This window comes from Danio aesculapii, chromosome 6, assembly GCF_903798145.1.
Source record: "Danio aesculapii chromosome 6, fDanAes4.1, whole genome shotgun sequence".
NCBI classification, from domain to species: domain Eukaryota; kingdom Metazoa; phylum Chordata; class Actinopteri; order Cypriniformes; family Danionidae; genus Danio; species Danio aesculapii.
Window position 1 is genome coordinate 34,734,444 of NC_079440.1, and position 23,676 is coordinate 34,758,119.

The 23,676-nt window shown below is 36.8% G+C and overlaps 3 protein-coding genes across 21 annotated transcripts in view; 2 read left to right on the forward strand and 1 right to left on the reverse strand.

Annotated features, from left to right (window-relative positions):
• Positions 1-5,878, forward strand: part of dock7 (dedicator of cytokinesis 7) — a 76,502-nt gene extending 70,624 nt beyond the window's left edge. For 12 of the 18 annotated variants that reach the window (XM_056460048.1, XM_056460055.1, XM_056460057.1 and 9 more), the window contains 7 exons: positions 441-566; positions 693-782; positions 1,313-1,549; positions 2,812-2,955; positions 3,083-3,189; positions 4,470-4,637; positions 5,445-5,878. In XM_056460048.1, coding sequence (XP_056316023.1) covers positions 441-566; positions 693-782; positions 1,313-1,549; positions 2,812-2,955; positions 3,083-3,189; positions 4,470-4,637; positions 5,445-5,487 — 915 coding nt within the window. In that variant the 3' untranslated portion in view covers positions 5,488-5,878. Of the gene's footprint in view, positions 1-431; positions 567-692; positions 783-1,312; positions 1,550-2,811; positions 2,956-3,082; positions 3,190-4,469; positions 4,638-5,336; positions 5,357-5,444 lie in introns of all 18 variants that reach the window. The other 6 variants (XM_056460049.1, XM_056460058.1, XM_056460061.1 and 3 more) reach the window with 2 other exon arrangements.
• Positions 5,879-5,921: 43 nt separating this feature from the next.
• On the reverse strand, positions 5,922-12,434 carry usp1 (ubiquitin specific peptidase 1). The gene is made up of 9 exons (XM_056460071.1): positions 12,319-12,434; positions 11,763-11,944; positions 11,556-11,682; positions 10,216-10,314; positions 9,868-10,034; positions 9,103-9,752; positions 8,783-8,947; positions 8,493-8,694; positions 5,922-7,514 (listed from the first exon to the last, which is right to left on the reverse strand). Exons 2-9 carry the CDS (start codon positions 11,930-11,932, stop codon positions 6,776-6,778), a joined length of 2,319 nt encoding a protein of 772 aa, XP_056316046.1. The 5' UTR covers positions 11,933-11,944; positions 12,319-12,434; the 3' UTR covers positions 5,922-6,775.
• A 4,171-nt stretch (positions 12,435-16,605) lies between these two features.
• Positions 16,606-23,676, forward strand: part of kank4 (KN motif and ankyrin repeat domains 4) — a 97,914-nt gene continuing 90,843 nt past the window's right edge. For both annotated transcript variants that reach the window (XM_056460069.1, XM_056460067.1), the window contains exon 1: positions 16,606-16,861. The gene's annotated coding sequence lies outside the window, so the exon portion shown is untranslated. The remainder of the gene's footprint in view (positions 16,862-23,676) is intronic.

The following is a 23,676-nucleotide window of genomic DNA, read 5'->3' on the forward strand; positions in this document are numbered from 1 at the left end:
GAACTACTTAAAATCAAGCAGTGAAGGTAAAAGGGTTGAAAAACCTTTTCTTTCTCCTTTTTCTCTGAAGTTCTGGTAAATATTTTCAGATGTGGTTCATGTTTGTACTGTAATAATAATATTGTGTTAGTGCCTGTGTTTTTTCTTCTTCTGTATTTCACTGTTATACAATTGCATCACTATTTCCAGTGTTGAATGCAGTTTATGTAAACATGTACCAGACAATGTTTACATGGCTTTTGTCACTCGATAACTTGCTGCCAAGAGAAAATGTTTTGTTTGCCTCATTGCACTTTACCTTTCCTTTCGAGCAACTTTAGAATGCCAACCCATGACATACTGTATGTCAACGTGTATCAACAGGATTTATATTTCTGTTATCTGGCATATTAAAAAATGGTTGCTAAAAATGACACATTTTTTTCTTTCAGGATGGAAAGAGGATGTTTGGCACCTATTTCAGAGTTGGATTTTATGGCTCTAAGTTTGGTGACTTGGATGAGCAGGAGTTTGTATACAAAGAGCCGGCTATCACTAAGTTGGCAGAAATCTCACATCGGCTTGAGGTATACAGCATTTCTGTATTTTGATGTAGCTGTATTTTTGATTCGGTTTTCATTTTCCATTGTTTTTAATTCATCTTTGCACATGCATAACCTCTGCTGTTGTAATAATTCTGTTTAAATTTTTAGAGTTTTTATGGTGAAAGGTTTGGTGAGGATCAAGTTGAAGTCATTAAAGACTCAAATCCAGTCGACAAGTGTAAACTGGACCCAAATAAGGTGCAGTGTTTAGATTTGATTACTTTTTACAGGGTTTCCACTTTCACGAACAGCAGTTTCAAGGATTTTTATAGCACCATTCATTTTAAACACCTTTGTAATTCATATCTCAGCATATGTAGCACCATAAAGTCTTTTCAACTACACTTAAAATTGACATTAGAATTTTTCAGAGATTGACCATTTAAAAAAGTCATGTTCAAACAACTTTAATAAAATGTCTTTAATTTAATTTTAGTTATTCAAAGATGGTTTCTGAAATATAGATAAAATGTGCATTATTTGTTGTGTTATTGAGTAAGATTTAAATGTAGGAGTTTTTTCATTCTGTTTTTGATAATTGAGTACAATTGTTAAAATAAAATCATAAACAACTTTAATTCAAGCACTTTTAATGGCCTCGAATCCATGTTTAAAATTAAAGTACTTTTAAAGAACTACTACTTTCAGGAAGCGTGGGAACCCTGTTTTTACTTTTTGTCTAGATTTGATGACAAATATCTGACATGATTTTCTTTTTCCTGATTCAGGCTTTTATTCAGATCACGTATGTTGAGCCGTACTTTGACACTTATGAAATGAAGGACCGCATCACATATTTTGATAAGAACTACAACCTGCGGCGCTTCGTCTACTGCACACCATTCACACTCGATGGCAGAGCTCATGGTGACCTACATGAACAGTTCAAACGAAAAACCATCCTTACTACCTCTCACGCGTTCCCCTACATCAAGACCCGCATCAACATCATCCACAAAGAGGAGGTAAAAACACACACACACACCACATTGGCGTAGCTTGTAGGGGGGCCGCAACCCTTCAGACAATGTGTGTTCATTCCCTGAAGCAAAATGTTGTGACATTGTTTTGTATGATTTGTTACATATGCACTAATACAGTAATGCAGTAATACAGTGCTCATTTTAAAGGTCCCATGAAATTAAAATAAAGTTTTTTAGATGTTAGTATCAGTAGTAATAGTTTTTAGGATATCTATAAGCTAGTGTGCTCCAAAACAAAGACAAAAATTCACATTTAGAAGATATAAACATGGAAGGCTTGTAGTTTGTCACTTCCGCCTAAATCAAGGGTGTCCAAACTCGGTCTTGGAGGGCCAGTGTCTTGGAGAGTTTAGCTCCAACCCTAATCACACACCCGAACCAGCAAATTAGGCTCTTACTAGATATACTATAGTTACTAGCTAAACTATGCAGGACACCGGCTCTCCAGGACCGAGTTTGGACACCCCTGGCCTAAATGGATCAGCGGTCACTTTTAACAACAGTTTCTCATCAAATCGTGACCAATCAAATGCTCTCTAGTGTCTGAAATGCCCCGCCCTCTTAAAGACGCTTCACATTTGATGCACTTGAGCTCAACTACTCTTACTGGCAGAGCGCTGATGAAGCAAAACACTATTAGCTGTTTTCTAAAAAGGGGAGGGGCTACACTATGGCCCACCATCCCTTTGTGTTTCGGTTGAGATCACGTCAAACATTGAATAAAAACACATTTCAAAGCACTTCAGGAGACCTTTAAAATAGCATAACATAGCTGTAAACATGTTGGACTGTCCAATTGTAAGTTGAAAGCATTTCATTAAGCTACACGGTAAACTACACAATAACACAACTCTTGAATGGTTTGCTTTTACTTTCGAATTCACGATTGTGTTCTTTTACCATAGTGAAAAGTGACATCCTATGTGTAAAAATAAAGCAAACATACTGGCTGCAAGCATATATGTCTTATCACTTTAAGTAATAAATAAGATAAATAAAACAAGCTCAAAAGTCGAAACTTGAGGTGCACCAAAGAAAAATTAAACACAAATAAAAAAATGTAACTTAATGTGATGTCATATATTTTTTCCAGTTGGTTCTCTGTGTGTGTGTTTCTGGGGTCCCCTAGCGCAAATGTTAAGCTAGACCTATGACACACACTATCAATGTATAAGCTTCTGTGGGTATTACTTAGTTCACTTTCGGTTGAGGAATGATTTTAAATGTTAATATTTGTCTTTCAGATCATCTCCACACCTATTGAAGTAGCCATCGAGGACATGCAGAAGAAGACACAGGAGCTGGCCTTCGCCACTCATCAAGATCCGTCTGATGCCAAAATGCTGCAGATGGTTCTACAGGGGTCTGTGGGCACTACTGTTAACCAGGTGACCTGCCAAGTCTTATAATACATTTTAAGCCGAATTATCTAAAACTTTCACCTCCAGAATGTATATCTTAAAAAGATTCACAGATTCAAAGTTTGAGTAAATAATGTCACAATTTGCTCTACAGGGTCCTCTCGAGGTGGCCCAGGTGTTTCTGTCCGAGATCCCAAGTGATCCTAAACTCTACAGGCACCATAATAAACTACGATTGTGCTTCAAAGACTTCACCAAGAGGTTTGATATTAAATGCTTTCAAATGACATTTTAAGGTGGCTTTTTAGCATGTCTGCACCACAAGAGCGGGGAACAGTTTTGAGGAAACTCTTATTAGCTCCTACTTCAGAGTAGGGACTAATCCAGCACAATTGGAACTTCCAGAAACAAGTGTACATTGATCGGAGGCGGGTACATGTCATGCAGAACACCAGGGGTCTCATTCATAAAGCTTTGTGTAGAAACCTTCTTAAAAGTGAACATGGCGGAATACATTTTAATTGATTTATTAATTATTAAAGTGGTTAAATTAATTAAGAGACCTCAGCACAGTATTGCTAATAGCTGTGTTTTTAATCCACCTAGTTTGCATGCACATTTTGGAATAAAAATGCATATTGGAAGTGCTAAGATGAGCATAAATTATGAAAATGTGCATTAAAATATCATGCGTGAAAGATAAACTTCTTTATACGATAAGAAAATATGTGTATTTACTGAAAAACACATTTACTGAATAAATTACAGCATCAATAAAGTTATTTGATTTTGTTTTAACTGTGTAAAATAAAAAAGGTGGTTGTAACGCATGGCTGTCAAACTCAATTCCTGGAGGGCCGCAGCTCTGCAGAGTTTAGTTCCAGTCGTGCTTCAGCACACCTATCTGTAGGTATCAAGTACATGCAGTCTATTAGTTTAATCAGGTGTGTTTAATTAGGGTTGGAACTAAACTGTGCAGAACTGCGGCCCTCCAGGAACTGAGTTTGACACGTGTTGTAATGGGACTGCATTAATGAACAAATCAGTGGACCAACCACATTGAACAACACTGAAATGTTGTTTTGATTGCTCTAAAAGTCCCTAGCTAAAGTGGTTCATATTATCACTGGAAATGTCCTGAACGGCTTTGCTTCCAAAGCCACCGTTCGTTCACTGCATTTCATCTTTTGAGGTGCAGGTAATTTATTGTACAAGATAAAATTTCATTTATTTATTTTATATATTTGGTGCCAGTTTATCAGGAAGTGACGATTTTGTATATTTTGACTCATTGAATGGAAACCCTGCTGTAATCGCAAATGTTTTATGCAATATTCCAGTTTGGCACACAAGTCTTATTTGCTATCTTTGGATGAGAACGCTGCTATTGTTAGCAGTGTTTACCTGTGGTATCGTGCTCTTTTCTCAGTCTCAATGATATTCGTACCTGATGAGAAGGCCCCTAATATAATGCACTGTCCAGTAATACAGTTGAACTAAACTTGAAACTGCCTAAATTCAACTTTTAATGATCTCCCTAGGTGTGAAGATGCCCTACGCAAAAATAAGAGTCTGATTGGTCCAGACCAGAAAGAGTATCAGAGAGAGCTGGAGAGGAACTACCACAGGCTGAAGGAAGCTCTGCAGCCTCTCATTAACAGGAAGATCCCGCAACTCTACAAACCCGTGTTACAGGTCAACTCACACAGGTCAGACGACAACAAAATCATGTCAAACGCTCTTAACACATGAAAAAAAAAAATCTGACCGCATGTATGAATGAATAATGGTGTGAGCTGATCTCTGAAGACCGCTATTAATATTTCAGTAATGCACCAAGTCATAGGGTGCACCATACAGCCCCCATCAGTTTATTACATAAAAAAGAAAAATGTCATTTTAGTTTTAGAAATAGTGTAATATATGAGAATTCAATCAAAATTAAAGTAAAATATGTAAATTAGTACTCCACCCACTTAAAGGCGGTATGTGGTTACTAAAGCTGTGGTCACATTGGGCTTTGTGTGTGCGAAATTCTGTCGTGCGGCGCTGCGAAAGGGGGCGGGATTAAACAAGATGATTAGACATTAAAAAAAGCCAGCCATTGCTCCTTATTTTAAATTTCTGTCCAGAGAGGTCCTGTTTTGATCCTTGATTGGTCTCACGCAGTCAAGTGATGCGATTTCGCAGGTCAGAGTTCACCAAGCTTGAACTTTGCACCGCAGCAAACTGCGAAACTTAATGCATGACCCTGCTTTTCAGGTCTGACGCATTCGTGTGCGTATGAATGGAAGTCTATGGGAGGAAAAGCCCAGTGTGACCGCAGCTTAATAGTGGATGTGATTGTCTAAAAAGCTGTAGGAGCTTGCAATGTACTTAACCTCTTTTTTTCTCGCTTTAACAAGCAGCAAAAGGACGGCTTGACAAGGTAGTCAAGTTGTTAAGGGGATTTTTTAGACTGTCAATGAAATGTTTAATTGAGCATTTTAACATTAGTATTTTTTCTTTTCTTTCAGAGACTCTTTTAGCAGAATGAGCCTTCGCAAGCTAGACATGTGAAGACCGAAGAAATAAAAAGAACAAATGCAATTTTATTTATTTGTACATATATCTACGCTCCTCACACTATCAGTGTTTTTGCCATGAAGTAAAAAGTGTTAAGACGTTTGGTACATCATTCCAATTTTGTATTAGTGTACAAAATGGCCTGTTACATGATCATAAGAACTGATGGTGAATTTAGCATACAATGTGTCAAACTGTATTCAATTCCTGTGTGCACTTTTTTAATTTAATTTTTTTACTTCATCCCATTACATTTTTAATAACCACGGTACAACTTGAGAGTTTATTTAATCCTCATGGAAAAAGCAAAAAAGTGATTTTGTTTCAGCATTATGTACCTTTTGTTTACGTTAAATATTTTGCTAAATAAATACTCTTATAGTCATCTCCGTGTGCTGTTAAAGAAACTCAAGCACAATGCTTTTCTTTTTATATGCTGGTGTTTTAATGTGGTAAATAAGAATCTACATAACCAGACAATAGAAAAATATTTACATTTTCCCTCTGTTCTCAAATATACAATAGAATACCATGTAATAATAGAGATTCTCCATGAAGGGTGTTATTTATTGCTCCGAGATCTAACTGTACTGGTAGGGCCTACTCACAACACGTAAAAGGAGAAAAGCTTCTTTAGACTGGATTGAGGTATGGCAGAGAAACTACAAAAATATGTCACTTTATCGTTGTGGTCACTTGTTACAGGCAATTAGTACACTCTGTCCTTTCAGAGTCGACCACTTGTCAAATGAAACTTGATCTCTGTGTGCAAATAGTCATAACTGCCATTGGGAGCAAAACATTACCTGTGTCCTCTACTATCAACAATGTGAAATCTACACTGGGTTTAAACTATGAACATCCTCTAAAACAGGGCAGTCAAAATGCAAATTCATACTCGAGACGGAAACCCAAACAACCAAAAATTGGTCTCATTAAAAAATATAAAACATCAGTGCACAAATTACTTGTGCCAAGTTTCTAGGGAATGCTTGAAAGTACAGGAAAACCGATGTGCACTTCTGTAAGTGCCAAGGTGCGTTTGCATGAGGGTCACTAAAAAGCATGGATTCACTGAACAAGAAGAAAGAGTGAAGAACAAAAACAGTATGACAAAAAGGGAAAAGTTGGCAACAAATGTCACAGCCTTAGAAGTTCAAATCTGCTTCCTGCTGACATTTGTTCCAAAAACATACATAAACTATCAACACATTTCCTGCACGTACTTAATGTAGTTCAGAAAAACTCCATAAGTATGTTGTCCCAATACACTTGCCTGTTTTTACTGAGAGACTCTCTTGTAGAAGAGCAGGTATGGTGTAGAGGTGGAGCAGGTCTCTGGGGAACAAGCTCGGAGGAAGTCCTCTTCTTCATAGAGTCTCACTTCAGAGTCATCAAACAGCATCCACTTTCCTTCAAAGTCCAGAAGATTTCTTAGAGCGAGGTCAAAACTCACCTGTGTCCCGTCAGCCACGGCATCAGCGCAGTCTTCCTCTGGCTCTTTCTTCACAGTGTTCTGAAGGAGAGCACGACTGGACAAGCTGGACGCCTTGTCTGGATTGGTTTGCTTGCTGTTGCTGAGCTCAAAGCTGGTGATGCTCCTTTGTCCTCCTAAAAGCCCAACACCTTCAGAGCACCTCTTGCTTGCCGTTTTGCTGGATATGTTATTAGTTCCACTGGCTCTGTTCACATTTCGCCCTCTGCCAGACAAGCTGAAGGACACCTCGCCGTCATCATAGTCGGTTTGAGGAGCTTCCTCTTTCTTCTGTTTCACATCTTCTTCTTGGTCTCGGTCATGCTCTTCATCATGAGTTTGAGGCTTGATGTTGGTGTGATGGAGATCCATCATGCGGATGTAGGTGGTGTAGTGACCGCTGCTGATGGTCACTCCGCTGTGCATGACCACGGCGAAGAGCTCATAGTCTGGAGAGTCAGGCTGAGTGCACCACTCATGCAGAGAGAGTTTCAGAGGAGTCTGCAGAGGAGTGTTCACCTTGGAAAGGCCAGCATAAGGGTCCATCCTGTTTTAAAAAATTAAAGCAATTAATTGTTTTAACTGCTCAAATCTACATTGAGAACTTGAATTAGGGCTGCATGATATTGGACAAATCTGATATTGCAATATTTTATTTGATGTGATAAATATTGTGATACGAGTACAGTTTGAAAAGATGGTTTGAATAGCTCTATTTGACGGTTTTCTGAGGAGTCTGACAGTATTCTGGTACAGAAATTAATCACAATGCCAAAAAAATTATTTTTTTTTTTACTTTGTCTTTTTTTCTAGTCTAAATATTTAAAAAAATTCATAGACCAAGTAAAAATATTGTTTAGTTTTCACTATCAGAAGAAATAAGTGAAAATTAAGGGATTTTGCTTGTTTTAAAGGAAATTATCTGCCAGTGAGGTAAGTAAAATCTTGTTTTTGCTATGAAATGTAGATATTTGTACTAAAAATGAGACAAAAATTCAAGTAAAAAAGGTAATGATTCGCACTCCAGTAATTGCTTCGTACGGTTTTTATTTTTTCATTGTTCGGGTGATTCAAAAACACAAACGTTTCGGCACAATGCCTTCCTCAGTGTTCCTACATCTATAATTCAGACTGGATATTGCATATCTTTGCCATGTGACTATTGTGGATGCGCACATTGCGATATCGATGCTGAAACTATATATTGTGCAGTCCTAACTTGAATAGGACTGAATGAGCTATTTTTGTTTAGAAACACATGTAATAAAGAACTGAGAGCAGTTTTACTGCCATCAGGTAGCTATTGTACCGTTTTCATTTGTATTAGTTTATATTTTGACATAACTTTTGTCATTTCATTATGGTTGTTCTGGCCTATCGGTTAGAGAGCAAGGATTGTGACCCGAGGGATGCAGGCTTGAGTCTAAGGACAGACAGGGATTGTAGGTGGGTCTTCCACCCTCAATATCACGACTAAGGCAACTGAACGATCAACTGAATACATGCATCAATATAGGATACATACTCTGAGCCATTGGCAGCAAAGCACTTGAGATGGATTGTGATGACTTCTGGCGTTTTGTCAAACAGGAGACTTCTCTCAGCTTCTGTGTAGTGACGACAGGTCTCACAGAAATATTTATCTTGACCCACAATACGCTCAACAGATGCAAACTGAGATATGGCCCACTTTAGGGTTTTCAGCTCAGGCTTGGGATCTGGAGAAACTGTAAAAGGAAATGTAGTCATGATGAGCATCTGAAATGTTCTAACCAGCAGCAAAAAGCAAACATGAAGAGATTTAAATGTACTCACTCTCAGAACTGGAGTCAGAAGGCAGGGTTTCTTCTTCTTGCACAGGCACACTAATGTCTTGAAAATCCTCTCTTCTCTCTGTGAAACACTCGCATTCCAGACAACGTGTCCGCAACACCAGCTGACCCTGAAACATCCACTTCAGCACATCCAGGCCTGAGCGCTCTGATTACACAAGACACAAAACGTTCTGTTAATGTTGTTTTCAGATAACATGCTAATTAAAAACATTTAAATAAACCAATTGAATATTACCCATCTATTCATTTTAGGATCTGATTAGGACATGGGATTTAATCAGAAAATGCTGAAATATTTACCTTCATTCTTTCCCAGAACCGGTTTAACTTCATGAGTTTTGTTTTCATTCTCAGAGTTGTCCTCGTCCTGTTTCTCCTGAGAACTACAATCTGACTTCTCCTTGGTCTCTCCTCTCGCTCCTACGTGTGAAGTAATTCGTCCCATGCTCCGAAACTTGGAGAAGATGCTAGGCTGCTTCCCTGATGGCCTCAACCAGCCCAGCTTCCCTCTCCTAGTCCTCTTGCCTGTATCTTTAGGTGGACTGTCATTCTTCTCTTCTTCTGTGGTGCTCCCTCTCTCCTTCTCTTGCTCCTCTGCGCTATTCCTCTGCTCAGTAGCTGAACTCTCTGTGCTTATATCACTGGAGGACTTGCGTTTCGAGCGGGTCATAGGCATGTTTTCTTCATTTTTCTTAGACTTGCTTTGAGATTTTGGCTTCTTCTTAGCATTGCCCGCTTCTGTGTCACTCTTTCTCTTTCCACTCAGCTGGCTGTCAGAGCTCCCGTCACCTTCCTGGACAGACTCGGTTCCATTGATCATCGTGGTGTCCTGGTTGTCGGTTTGCTCTTTTTTGATAGTGTCACAGGCCTCCTGAATGTTCGCAAGGATGCACTGCAGGACCTCTTGTGCGTCATGCTGCAAGTAACCCTCATACATTGGGTTGAGCTGCCTGCAGAGGGAAAATCAAATCAAAAGTTAGTTGGATATCATATTCATATACCTATTTCCATAATTTTTATTTTAATTTTAATGTTGATAAGTGACATTTTGGCCCACAGCAGTACCTGAGCGCATTAAGCAGTTTACGAGGTGGGGTGGCTAGCTCTCCATCGTTGTATTTTTCTGGGTTAAGCAGGAAGCTGGACTGCAGCTGCTCCACAGAGGAAATTAGGCTGTGGAAACTGCCCAGCAGCTCCATGGGAACAGGTAGGGTGTTCTCACCAGAGTCCCCCTAATAACAAAGTATCATTCAGTGTTTAATGGATTTATTATCTGTTCTGCATATTTTATTATGTAATTAGCAGTTGCTTTTAAGGTAACACTTCAAATTTCTGTATTTACTTTTTTAAAAGACTACTGGTACTGATATCTATCCAAATGCCTCAAGAGATGTTATGAAAGTGAAGACCAACCTCATTGTTGGCACCATCTTCTTGTGGTTTGTCTTTCAGTTTAGCCACATGACACAAGGACTTGATGGCTTCTTTAAAACCAGGACAGTAATATAAAACCTGTAATTGGAAACCGTCATTGATTAATTCGATCCAAACAACAGTAACAAAATGCAGATATTACAGCAAGACACTACAATCTAAAGTCACATTTTTTATATCTATATTTCGCTGCAGCTTTTAGTGAAAAAACCCCCCCCACAAAATGCATATTTATTTTATTACATATTATTTACACTATTTTCAGATATCAATACACATCTTAAAAAGCGGTTTGTTTTTTAATAATTTTATTAAATTACATTCATTCTAATGGGATTAATAATGGTAATTCCAAGAATATTTAAATATACACACTATCGGTCAAAAGTTTGGAGTCAGTACGATTTTAAAATGTTTTAAATAAGCTTGTCCTGCTCACCAAAGCTGTATTTATTTAATTAAATACACAGTACGATTTGTAAAATTGTGAAATGTTATAGCACTATACAATAAATGTTCAAAAGTAGTTTATATTTTAATATTTTATTTCAGTGATTTTAAAGATCAATTTTCAGCTTCATTACTCCAGTCACATAATCCTTCAGAAATCCTTCTAATATTAATTGTTATTATTATTAATGGTAATATTAATAAAAGCACCAATGACTGGAGTAATAATTTCATTTGAAACTACAGACAATAGTAAGCAGTTATTTAAATTGTAATAAATATTTAATAGTTTTTTTTTTTTTTTACATTTAACAAATGCCACCATGATAAACAAAATTATTTTCGTAAAAAAAAAAAAAAAAAAACCCAAACTTTTGACTGGTAGTGTATCTCATCAGTTTATTATTGGAGCTATTTGGTTCATTTGGAATTTGAAAGTTTGAAGAAAGTCAAATTTTTATTAAATCCAAGGTACATTTTTGAAAAGTCATCTTTACAAAATTGTTCATAATCACTCAATAAAAAGTAACAGTCGAGATATATACATATGGTTCAAGTTATGACTTTAGATAAGACCTTAAAACAAGTTAAACAGATTCAAAATAAGAGTTAAAACTTCTTATCCTCAATCTTTTTTTAAATCTTTTGCAAATTAGAGCATATTTTAATTATATAATGCATCATTTGTATATTTAAAAAAAATAGCTATCTTAATGTATTGCAACTAATAGATAGTGGGAATTAGGTTTAGAGATTGATTTAAAATAAATAAATAAATGATAATTCTTTATTTAATTCACCCCTGTTGTCCTGGCTTAGAAATAGTGACATGAATAATACATGAACTGAAGATAAGATGAACAACATACCTGAAGGATGCTATTCAAGTAGCAGGTGTTCCCCAAATTATTGAGCCCAACGAAGGGGACCAGGCTCTCAAGCTTCTCGCAGGTAAGAGGAGACGAAGGACAGGGCAATGGCACAACCTGGTCATGACTTACAGAGGGAAATAATGGAACAATTAGTAAAATGTATTCCACCAACAAACTGAATAGCTCCATAAAAACATGCCATACCAAATAGTCTCTTGTGGCTCCGCGGTACTGTTGTCTTCTGGCGGGGCCTCTGAGAAGTCCAGGGCGCGTTTGGTTTCCTTCTTCTGAAAGAACTTGAGTGAGAGTTTGCTTTTCTTCACAGGACTGCCAGCTGCAGCCACCACTCCGCTTTCACTGTGCAGTCCGGGCATTTTAACCTTTCACTGATTAAAATTGAAAAGAAACAAAAACAAACGTCAAAACGGAACAAGTTCACTCAGAGTCTTCAATATCAGCCACAAACCGCGTGAAAGCCTTGAAGTCGGATGTGCTCTCGAAAACAAAACAAGCACTTTCTACAAATAACATGACTTTAGCTTTCAATGTCTCACATATATGATTGATTATGCGTTGATATTCACGTGATCGCGTTTCGTTTTATCATTATTAATTCATTAGCATGAACACACGAATATATAGCAGTGTTGCTAACCGAGTAACGTTAGCCGCCCAGCCCACACAACATGCAGGTTCATTTCTGCAGGAGTACTTCAGAGTTACGTAATACGAAACAAAACTACGTTTAAAATGATCTTACCTTATATGACCTTTTATGCAAGGGTTACATTTTTGCGAAATACAATCCAAAAGTGCGCGGTTTCGCGTTAAATATAAACAACTTGACAAGCGCGTTTGCTGTAGAACTTGGCGCTTTTTCCACGACGAGGAGTTGCCGCTAGTGCCTGAACAAAAAGAGGCGTCCATATAATTATTTCGCCATTAAAGAAGGTGAGATGCGCAATATGTCACTACATAAGTATTCTGAATAAAATAGATATTTTTAGTTTTTCAAAACCATTAATAAACATCTAAATCATTTTGCTGGCAAAATTTTGGACTACCCATCGTCTTATCTGCGTGCCATTTTTTTAACCGATCTGAGATCAGCGCTGCGGGTAATTCTGGCTGGCGTTTGTGAAAAGGTGGCTGAATTTGGATCAGCGTAAATAGGGATCATTACAGGAAGCCGCCCCGATGGTACAATTTTTGGTTGAAACGTCTTTATAAATGTGTTATTTTGATCAAATATTGATATTTTAAAACGCATTTTTGTGAAACATTAACTGCATGTCATGAAATACGTCTTGAAATCTCTCTTGAAAACAAGACTAATCGTTTTAACCCTTTAACTGATTGCTCTACCAAATGGTTGACCATATTTTGACTGTTTTAAATAATTGTTTACACTACACAGCATTGTTAGTTTGCAAACATAATCCTGTTGCACTACTACTCTTAATGTTGCTTTTATTGTAAAAAAAAACAAAAACAAAAAAAAAAACAAGAAAACGTGTAAAATAAGAATCTGAAATATTTTATAGGATAATTAAAAAATAAAGATGATTTAGTATTCAAACATGTTTTATTTTGATTGTTTTTTTTATCTTGCGCTTCATATTTTCAGATTTTTCATAGTATATGTATTAATTCCTGTGCTTTTACCATAAAACGACATATCTACCATTTGGTAGAGGTTGATATTTTAGAAATTATGGGATGTGGTTTGCCTGAGTGTGTAAGTCTATGGTGTAAACTAGCGACATCAGGAGTTAAGAAATTCAGTTCACAAATATTTTTTCTTGGTGGGGCAGTCAAAGGGTTAAGAAAAATGCTGTCATTGATGAATTATTGGTGTTGTTATTAGGGAATTGTTGTTAGGGAAAATTACAAAAACACGAGTAAAATGGAATGCATACGATTAACCTTTTTAAAAATTATTTTAAAGTGCATAAAAAGCATTGCCCACCTTTTACCAGCAGATGGACATCTAGAGCAACGCAGGAACAGCAAACTAGGACATGCGATTAACATTTCACAATTATATTTTTATTTTTTTTTGTATACTAACACTCACACATTTTTTTTAATTGCATGGAAAGGTGTATATTTATAGATGCTTTAATTTTTCCCTTATTTAGGATAACGATGAGAAAAGAAATGCCATGTGCAATAGTGTTTTATGGAGAATAGCATTGCACAGAAGAACACAGCTGTCAGTTCACCTACCCACGTACTGTATATTACTCAAGAGACAACTAATCTGCAGATGTGCTTGAAGAGGCTGATCTCAAACCCTTTGAAATAATATTTTAGCATCTGCTGATGGGTTGCATCTCTCTAGAACTCCCTTGTCAGAAAAATGTGTAAGGAAGACAAAAAAAAAGAACTTTTTGCAGAGAAGACTGAGGCTACGGTTGTCAAAACAGCTATATATCAGTAACTGCACTGGCATGCATTCAGGCAAATGTCAATCGTGGTTAAAAATGTTTATATGAAAATATTTTAGGCTGAAGAAAGTTGGCCCATGTTTTGTAGCTTGAAATTTTTTGAAATTTTATGCCTTTTCTAGCTATAAATAATATATATATAATATATATATATTTATAAATAAATCCTTTCAATACAAATCACACTAAACAACAAGTTACAGTAGTGCAAAATTGAGGATGAGAGGGCGATAGGGTTAGGTGAAGTAAACAGTTTTGAGGAGAGAGATCTATACAAGATGTATGTAAATGTACTATGACATAAATAGTTAGGCAAAAAAAAAACTACATTCAGAAGATTAAGATGTATTATACTACAGTGGGCATTACAGTGGCGCAGTGGGTAGCCTGATCGCCTCACAGCAAGAAGGTCGCTGGTTTGCGCCTCGACTGGGTTAGTTGGCATTTCTATGTGGAGTTTGCATGTTTTCCCTGTGTTTGCATGGGTTTCCTCCGGGTGTCCAAAAACATGTGGTAGGTGAATTGAATAAACTAAATTGGACGTAGTGTATGTGAGTGAATGAGTGTGTATGAATTGTGGATGGATGTTTCCCAGTGATGGGTTGCAGCTAAAAGGGCATCTGTTGTGTAAAACATGTGCTGTATAAATTGGCGGTTCATTCCACTGTGGCGACTCCAGATTAATCAAGAGACTAAGCTGAAAATGAATGAATGAATAATTATATTATATTATATTATATTATATTATATTATATTATATTATATTATATTATATTATATTATATAACATTACATTATTCATTCATTCATTTTCTTTTCGCCTTAGTCTCTAATATTAATCTGGGATCACAACAGCAGAATGAACCGCCAATTTATACAGCACATGTTTTACGCAGCGGATGCCCTTCCAGCCACAACCCAACACTGGGAAACACCCATACACTTGCATTCTCAACAATACACTATGGCCAATGTAGCTTATTCAATTCACCTATTTTTATTTTTGCTTGTTTAATTAACAGGGACAATACACTTGACATTGTTATACAAAGATAATCGATGTTGTGTACATAGGGCATATAGCATAAAGCTAATTTGCAGCAATGTAAAATGTAAAAAATAAACAAACAAGAAAAAACAATACAACAAACATGCATAGTATATACAGAGCCACAAACATTAAAAGTAGGTCAATCTGCATATAGAAAAATGTAAACCTGACCAACCTGAAAGAATAATACTTAATGTTCACATTGCTGTGAAGATTTCAACCATTCTTTCAGCTTTACAGAAAAAAAACTGGGAATTCTGATTGTAGTTTTAAATCAACAGCCATGGCATTCCATAGATGTGAACCTTTCACTGAAAAGGATGACTGACCCAAAGTGGTTCTGCATCTGCGGATTCTACAATTTCCACTTACTGCCCCTCTAGTCTTATAGCGCATGTCTTTGGACTCTGGAAACCCACGACAACATGGGGAGAACATGCAAACTCCACACAGAAATGCCAACTGACCCAGCCGATTATATATTATATTAATATATATTATATTATAAAGCATATTACTTTTACTGGGATTTACTGGGAGATACCATTCACAAAGTATTAGCGTTGCAGAGTTTTTATGTGTGAATAATATATTGGCTGAAACATCAGTGTGCACCTTTATAAACAGTAATAATATATTATTATAGTTATTTACAATTGAATTAACATACTTTAGTTTTAACTACATATATTTGGCCAAAATGGATATTTATTTTTATTTGTTTATTTATTTTGTTGCGTTGCTTAACAGAAGTCAATTAACTAGGTTAATTAGGTTTATTAGGCAGGTTAGGGTAATTAGGCAAGTTATTGTATAACAATGGTTTGTTCTGTATAGAAAAAATATAGCTTAAAGGGGCTAATTATTTTGACCTTAAATTTAGTTTTTTTAAATTGAAAACTGATTTTATTCCAGCCAAAATAAAACAAATAAGACTTTTTTTCAGAAGAAAAAATATTCTTAGACATACTGTGAAAAGTTCTTTGCTCTGTTAAACATCATTTGGGAAATATAAAAAAAAAGCAAAAAAAATTCAATGGGGGGCTAATAATTCTGACTTCAACTGTATATGAGTGTAGCTGATCAAATGCACCTCTTCTCAGTCCCTACAGTGTACACCATGAAGTCTAATAGAACGCAGGCACACCAGCCCTGGGAAGAAGCCTGGAGTCTGGAAATGCGGAGAAATAGAGCAGCGAGCTCAAAGAATGAGAGGCATGTCCTGTTCTCTTTCAGCCCCAGCTGAGCTGTGCTGTTTTTTAAATCACTTTACCACACTAAACCCTCCTCAGTATCAGTGACACACTCTACACACCAGCTGGACACACACACACGCACACAGGCAATGTCAGTGCAAAGCTCAAGCAGCATACATATTGTATAGGCAATAAGGATAAACAACAGCATAATCTTTTAGTATGTACTACTTTAATCCTATAGCATCTGATCATGATGGGGATCTGGATGGGGGGTGTTGGCTGCTGCTGCTGATGTGTGTGTGTTAGTGTGTCTGACCCTCCGTCTGCCATTGGATGAGCTCTGTGGAAGGAGGTGTGTTCAGCCTCACAGTATAGCGCTTGTTATGAGAGCCTTCTGCCGTCCCCTTCCACAAACCTCAATAACAATATCGCAGAGGCTGAGTGAGTGTGTAAGTGTGTGTGTTGGGGAGTGAGGAGTGTGTAGCACCGTTGCTGCTGCTGCTGCTGCTGCCTGCGGCTTCCTCCCTGTGCTGGATATTCCTTGAAGGTCTGCCTCACCTCTGCAGTGCCTAGGAAAAAATAGAGGGACCCCAAGAGACTGAGGTAAGTGATGTGAGATAATACATTCCTCATCTGTCAGCTCCATTATTCAACTTTCCTCATGTTTACCTTTGGAAAATGCAGCACACCTCTATAGATCCCACCCACACTGCCTTTAAAACCACCCTGTTCATATCTCCTCTCTTCGGTATGTGTCATTTGGTGATCTTTGAATATAATTATGCGTTAAGTTGCACATATTCCTCATGGCTGTTTTTATAGTTTAGATAGGATGTCTGTCCATCATGAACGCGGTGTTTAATGTAGTGGGCAGCCTACAATGTCTCTCATAACACAGCTCATGTCATCTCGCGCTTGGCTGTGCTGTTTCAGTTTACCTCCCCGCTGGGTTGTCTTAATGTCGACCAGCTGGCTGTTACTGGGTGTCAATCTGGCAGAGATGCGAGACACGCGCTCGGTCGTGCCGTAGTGCAGCACTGCGCTCCTGCTCGTGCGTATGCAGTGCTGCTCGACAGCTCAGGCTTGTTATTTCGCGATGGTGACTGGCTCGTTTGCAGCGGTCCAGGGACGGTGAGCTCAGCCGGTCGAGATCTCTGTGATATCCCGCGATGCCCGAGGCGAGATCCTGGCTGCCATGCATATTAATGCATATTAAGGTCCCTGCTTGATTCATGTGCAGAGCGCGCGCGCAGCTGAGATAGCCGGTGCTGGATTCGGATGTTATTATGGGTTGGTTCCAGTGCCTGTATTTGGACATGACACAGTTAGGCTGTAAGAGGAAGCAATGCATTTTCTTATCTAAAATGCAAGTGGACTGATCAGCACGAATTGTTGAATTATTCAATCGGTTTATGCAGGAATGAATCTGGTGTGTGTGCAAGTATTTGTAACCTGTTCACTGGCATGAATAAATAAATATCATTACAGAGTACAGATTGCAATTGCACAGGGTGTGGATTATGGACAATTTGTGGGGGTCCATAATCCCCTAATTATTTTTAGTACCACCACAAAGTCAGTCAAAACAGATTGGGCGAATTAGTGTTTAGTCCAGTTTAAGGAGGATTTATGATTTGACCTGTCGTCAAATAGATGCTAACCAATAGGCACATTCTTCATTGGAGCCAGCATAGCAACACAACGCCACTTTTTATTGTGATTACTTTAAGTAATTTAAAAGTACTGGAATTTTCTTGACTTGTTATTATTTACACGATATTATTGTTCACAAGTAAATCACATAATGTGTTAAATATTTATTTAAATAGATACCTAATAAAGTTAAGCTACAATTTATGGCTTTTCACACTTTGCTTAACCCCAGGTTATCTTTATTTAGATCAGTGGTCTCAAACTCAGTTCCTGGAGGGCCACAACTCTGTAGATTTTAGCTCCAACCACCTTCAAATCACACGTGCTTAATGGTCTCTAGTAACACCTTGATTAGTTGGATCAGGTGTGGTTGCTTAGGGTTGGAGCAAAACTGTGCAGAGCTGCGGCCCTCCAGGAATCCAGTTTGAGACCTATGATTTAAATGGTAGTTGTTTAACACCAGGCCTGTAGGCAGCCTGGCAAAAGGGGGGTCCTTTTTCTAAAAAAAATATATCTTTTTGCAGTTATTTGCCTAATTTTCTATTTAATTATGAAATTTATCATTTTAGTGACATTTTCAGCATTATCTTTACCTGGATTAACTTGTCGGGTGGGCATCATATCCACACATTTTGATGTACCAAAAAATTTCCTAAAGATTTATAAAAAAAAAGAAAGAAAAATACTTGTTTTTAAAATCCAAATTTATTACATGATAAATCATTAGGAAAAAATATGGATCTATAAATTTTTTTAAAGTAAGAACTGTAGCCGATAAGAACGATAACAAACTGGCCAGAACACTTTCCTCAGTCAGAATTTGAATTATAAACAAATGAAAACATAGTAATAATAATTATGTAGAGCTTTGTGATTTTTTTTTTAAGGCTCTCTTGTCAAAAAGTACGTTTGAAAACTCATGGATAACAGTAGCCAAATTAATATTTAAATTCGTGCTTTTTTTAATCATTTTTTGTTTCAAGGTCAAAGTTTTAGAATAAAAGTTACTTGTAAAATGTTTTCTCTATTTAAAAAAGTACTGTAGGTCAGTAGTGAAAGATAACTTCTCTTCACTCAGCTTGTATGTATTCTTTCACAGCTGGATGCTGAACTCATGAAAATAGTTAATATTTGTTAGCATTGGCCAAAACTGATTAGCTGTCACCACAGCCAACAGAGTATTCCACTTGATCTTAAAGCTTTTTAATGGGTTCCTTGCACAATTTATGATGGCATAGCAGTCAAAATGGGACAAATGAGCTCATGTATGAGAGCTCATGTATATTTGGACCTTTGTCAAATGTAATTGGTCATTTCATTTACATCTAAATGTCTCATCTCTGTAATCACTGGGGACTGTAAAAGTTAAAAAGGTAAAAGCTTGGCTACTTTTACCCTATGTAAAAAGTTTTGTAAAAATAATCTCAGTTATGCTAGCCCCACAGTAAATGTATGCAAATATTCTGTCATTTGCTGTTTCTGGGGGTTTTCAAATATGCTGCAGCTTAAAGAAGCACTTCTGGTAAGTTTACTAAGATTTCTCATCCCATGCAAATTGACCACTACTATTACAGACATCCTGTGATATATTTACATGACTCCATCTACCCTTGTAAAACTAATCCTTACACAGTAGGGCTCTAGTGAAACACTGATTTCAAACCCAGCTAAAGTAACTTTTAGAACTACTTTTATGAAACCCTTCTCCAGGGCAGGATTAGCACTGCTTTTTGCATTTTGGTGGCAAATATATTGAGTGTGAACTGAAGTGATGTTACAATGTTATGCTAGATAAGCAACCAGAAGACAATCACATGCCTCATTTTTGCACGCTTTGTACAGTAAATGAAACACAGTGCATTGTATTGACCTTATTCTTTCACATAACAGTGGGCACAGTCATCATAACCCCAATCGTAACTTCCAGTCTCATTCACTTCCACTGATATGTAGACATCAAATACAGCTTGTTATGCAGATCGATGTTGCAAACTGATATATTCTTATTATATTAGTTTAGGGTTTTTATTTATAGTCATAGTGCAAGTATTTTGACAATTGTTATTCCTTCAATTTAGCAAATTATTTGGAAGTAGTAAATAGGCATGGGCTGGTATAAGATTTTGACGGTATGACAGCCTTGGATAAAAATGTCACAGTTTCACGGTATTGTGATTACTGCAGTAAAATAAGTTCTTTATAAATGTCTGGGTAAAAAACTCAACGTTTTTCCCATTTGAACACAATATATTTAATTTTGAGAAACTTTAAAAATATTTTGGAGCAGTAAACATGTCAGGCTAAATAATTTAAATGAATCATTGACTCAAATGAATCAAAAACACAGATTTCATTACAATTTAATACAGCATCTATGGATATCTTTTCTGCTGGAGATACTGTTTTCCTAAAAAACAAACAAAAAAAAAAACGTAAATAAAAAATCTTACACATACCATAGATGTAGCAGAAAATTTGTAAAGTTTTAAAACCTTGACTTTTCCAAACTGCGGTATACCTTGAAAACTGTTATCGTCCCATGCCTAGTACTAAAACAAAAGCACATTGCATAATAAGTTAAATACAAAGTGAGTAGTCTTTTCAGTGTCTGAGAAAAAAAAAAAAGACAAATAGTGACAAAAAAATGCATCAATTGGAGTGAAGAACATACATTTAATTCTTCCCTATAATCCAAGACCCTTCAGGAAGAAAATTGGCAACTTAGAAATATGCGATACACTTTAATCACTGTTTTTTTTAAGTGTCAAAAGGCAGTTTATGAATACTCAGGAATGATTGTTAAAATTATGAGCAATTTGAAATGTGAAGCAAGACAAGTCAGGATTCCATTTACCCAGGGTTAAGAATGACCAATGGGTTAACTATTTCAAGTGCAGAAAGCCCTATTATGTATCAGTTCAATAAAGATTTGCAGGTCAAATTACAATTTGTGCAGAGAAACGTGGACCTCAACTGATTGCCCGCTGGAAATTGCTTTTTAGTTAATCAGACCTCAAAATTCCTCAGAAAATAGGAAATTCCTTTGAAAGTGTCGACCCCTTTGAAAGTCATTGTATAATTGGCTCACTACCTTTGCACATGTAATGTCTCCCTGAGAGCCTACAGGCTGTTTGATGTTCTCAGGAATGCAGAAGTACATCAAACATGTGACCCAAGGGGCCACCCAAGAGTTTAGACTCCCAAAAGACATTGTGAAAGTTTGCCATCATTATAGAGACTACAGAAATACTGTGCTTTATAGATTTGATTTAGCTGTTTTTCAAGTTTTTATTTAATAGGTTTGTGTTCATTGCTTTCCAAATACAGGTTGGTCGGATGATATTATCTGTTAAAGTAAAATCTAGTAAACATAGGGGATCTTTTATTAAGTAAATAAATAAATGGACATGATTTTGCTCTTGTGACCAGTCATGTAGGCTTCTTGCTCAAATAAGCACTTAGTTGAAGCGATGACTAGAGAGAAATATTAGGGTACTTCAAACCTATCAGAGGTTTTAAGTCTCCTGACTTTTGCACTCAAATGGTCGTATTGTATATTTGTTAGTTTCTTGGATGTCTGAAGTGGTGGGCATGAGAGAGCTCGTTGTGGACGTTATGGAATTTGGCATAGCGAGGTCCTTTGGGGTTCACATGTGAGGCTCTGTGGGGGCGATTCCTTGTCCATTGTTTTCTACTGAAGGACATTTCTCACAAAACGGAGATGGAAACAATGGCTAATATAATTTTCAAGCCACTCCTGCCCTTTAGATGCATTTCTCATATGTGCAAAAAAGAAAAAAAAAATGTGCGAGACCCTGATTTCTTTGAAAGCTCCTCAAAGGAAAATCATCTGACAGATGAATTGTAGTTGTATATCGGATTTTCCAGGGATCTCATGTTCTCATAAATGGAAAGTTAAATTTGTATCAGAACCACAAGAGCTGACCGGACCTTTAATGTTATTGTGTTTTCATGTGAGGAAATCCCTCAGGGTCCAGTGGATGTGACTGGGAAGATGGTTGAAACACTAGTTGACCTCAAAAAGGCCTGATGTCTCTTTTACACTACGTGAAGCTACATGAAAGGTTCTTTTTAAGGAACCCAGATTGGTTCTTTTTTGGGTTCATTGCAAAATCTGGAACCTTTATTTTTAAGAGTAGTTAACTCACAAAGGACAATTCTGTCATCATTTACTTAACCTCACCTCCTTTGAAACTTTTTTTTTTTAATGGATTTTTTTGCTTCTTTACATGTAATGAAAGTGAGTGGTGACCACAGCTGATTTTCAGTATCTTATAAAGATTTATGCTGTGTGAGTACACAGCAGATCATTCTATGCCTCTTTTAAGGTGCTTTTTTGAATTGTTTTCCATATACAGTAAATTCATTGTATGGAAGAAGAGAGCACACTTATCTGAGTGTTTAGAATTGTATTTATAATTTTTTTGGGAGACGTTATTGCATATATAGAGAATGCTTTAAAGGTGCAGTAAGGTTTACACCCAGTGGTAGAACTAGGAATTGCACCCCTGGTTCAAAACACACACAAGAGCAGGTTGCCAGATTGACGACACTAACAAAGGCTGATTAAGGCTGATTTAAATTGTGTTCTAAGTAAAAGCAACAGCTCGCGATAGAAGGAATTTTTCTCCTAATGGAGTTTTTCTCCTAATCAACACCTGAAATTTATATTTTAGAAACAGCTTCTATTTCTTGAACGACAGAAAACTGACAATGATCACCTCATGTATTATACCTCATGGGCTTTATTCAGTGTTAAATGCTAATAATATGAGTTTGAATTTAAAGAGTTTGAAGTTTGAAGACATTTATTGCCGTACTACTGAAAGTAGCTGTAGATAGTTTACCTCCGATCTTGAAAATAACATAAACCATTTGAAATTGAACTTTAGAACTGTGACTCAGTGCAAGCCAACACATATCAGTGATTCATCATGTACATTTAATAATGTTAAAGAGCTTTATTGTGTATTTATTAGATTGCAAACCTTACCATTTTGTTGGAGTGCAGTAAGTGCACTATTGTGTTCCTCCGAATGACTGTGTTTAAAATTCTGTTGTTGGGTCTGGTGTAAACAGCCAAATTGCTTATCGCTGCAAATCTCGCCACGTATCATGTTGTTAGGACACGGGGTTACAATGTAACCTGCTCACCTAATGTTTACATTTGTAATGTCCATAGTATTTGCTAATTAATAACCACCTCATATGGAACTCTGAATCTCTGAATCTGAATCTGTTCACTGGGGGTCGCATTTTCGGTTGCGGACACGTACTTTGGCAGCCATCATGACTGTCTGAATCACACCAAGGCAATCCAGGATGCTGAAATATAATTGGCTAAATGGACATTAGGCAGGTTAAGTGATCAAAACAAGGACACATTCTGGCACGTACATTTTTAAAGCAGAATAACTGACTTGAGCTTTGTTTTTCAGATAAACAAGAATATTCACTTAGCATGTTTCTTAAATATCTGCAAACATATGGTATTTTTATGCTTTAGAAGAGTCAAAAACTTACATACAGTACATTTAAATAGGTTTAAAACATTGACAGTAATGACATTTACATTGCTAACAAAAGAAAAACAAAATTAGTTTTACTGTATAAGCAAATAAAGGTATGTATAACTGCACAAAATGTATGAACAAACAAATGAATCACTGGAGAGCATATGAGACCTCTTTGTTAAAAACAAATCGTGATATTTTAAAAGTGGACCGACTGACAGATGGTGATTG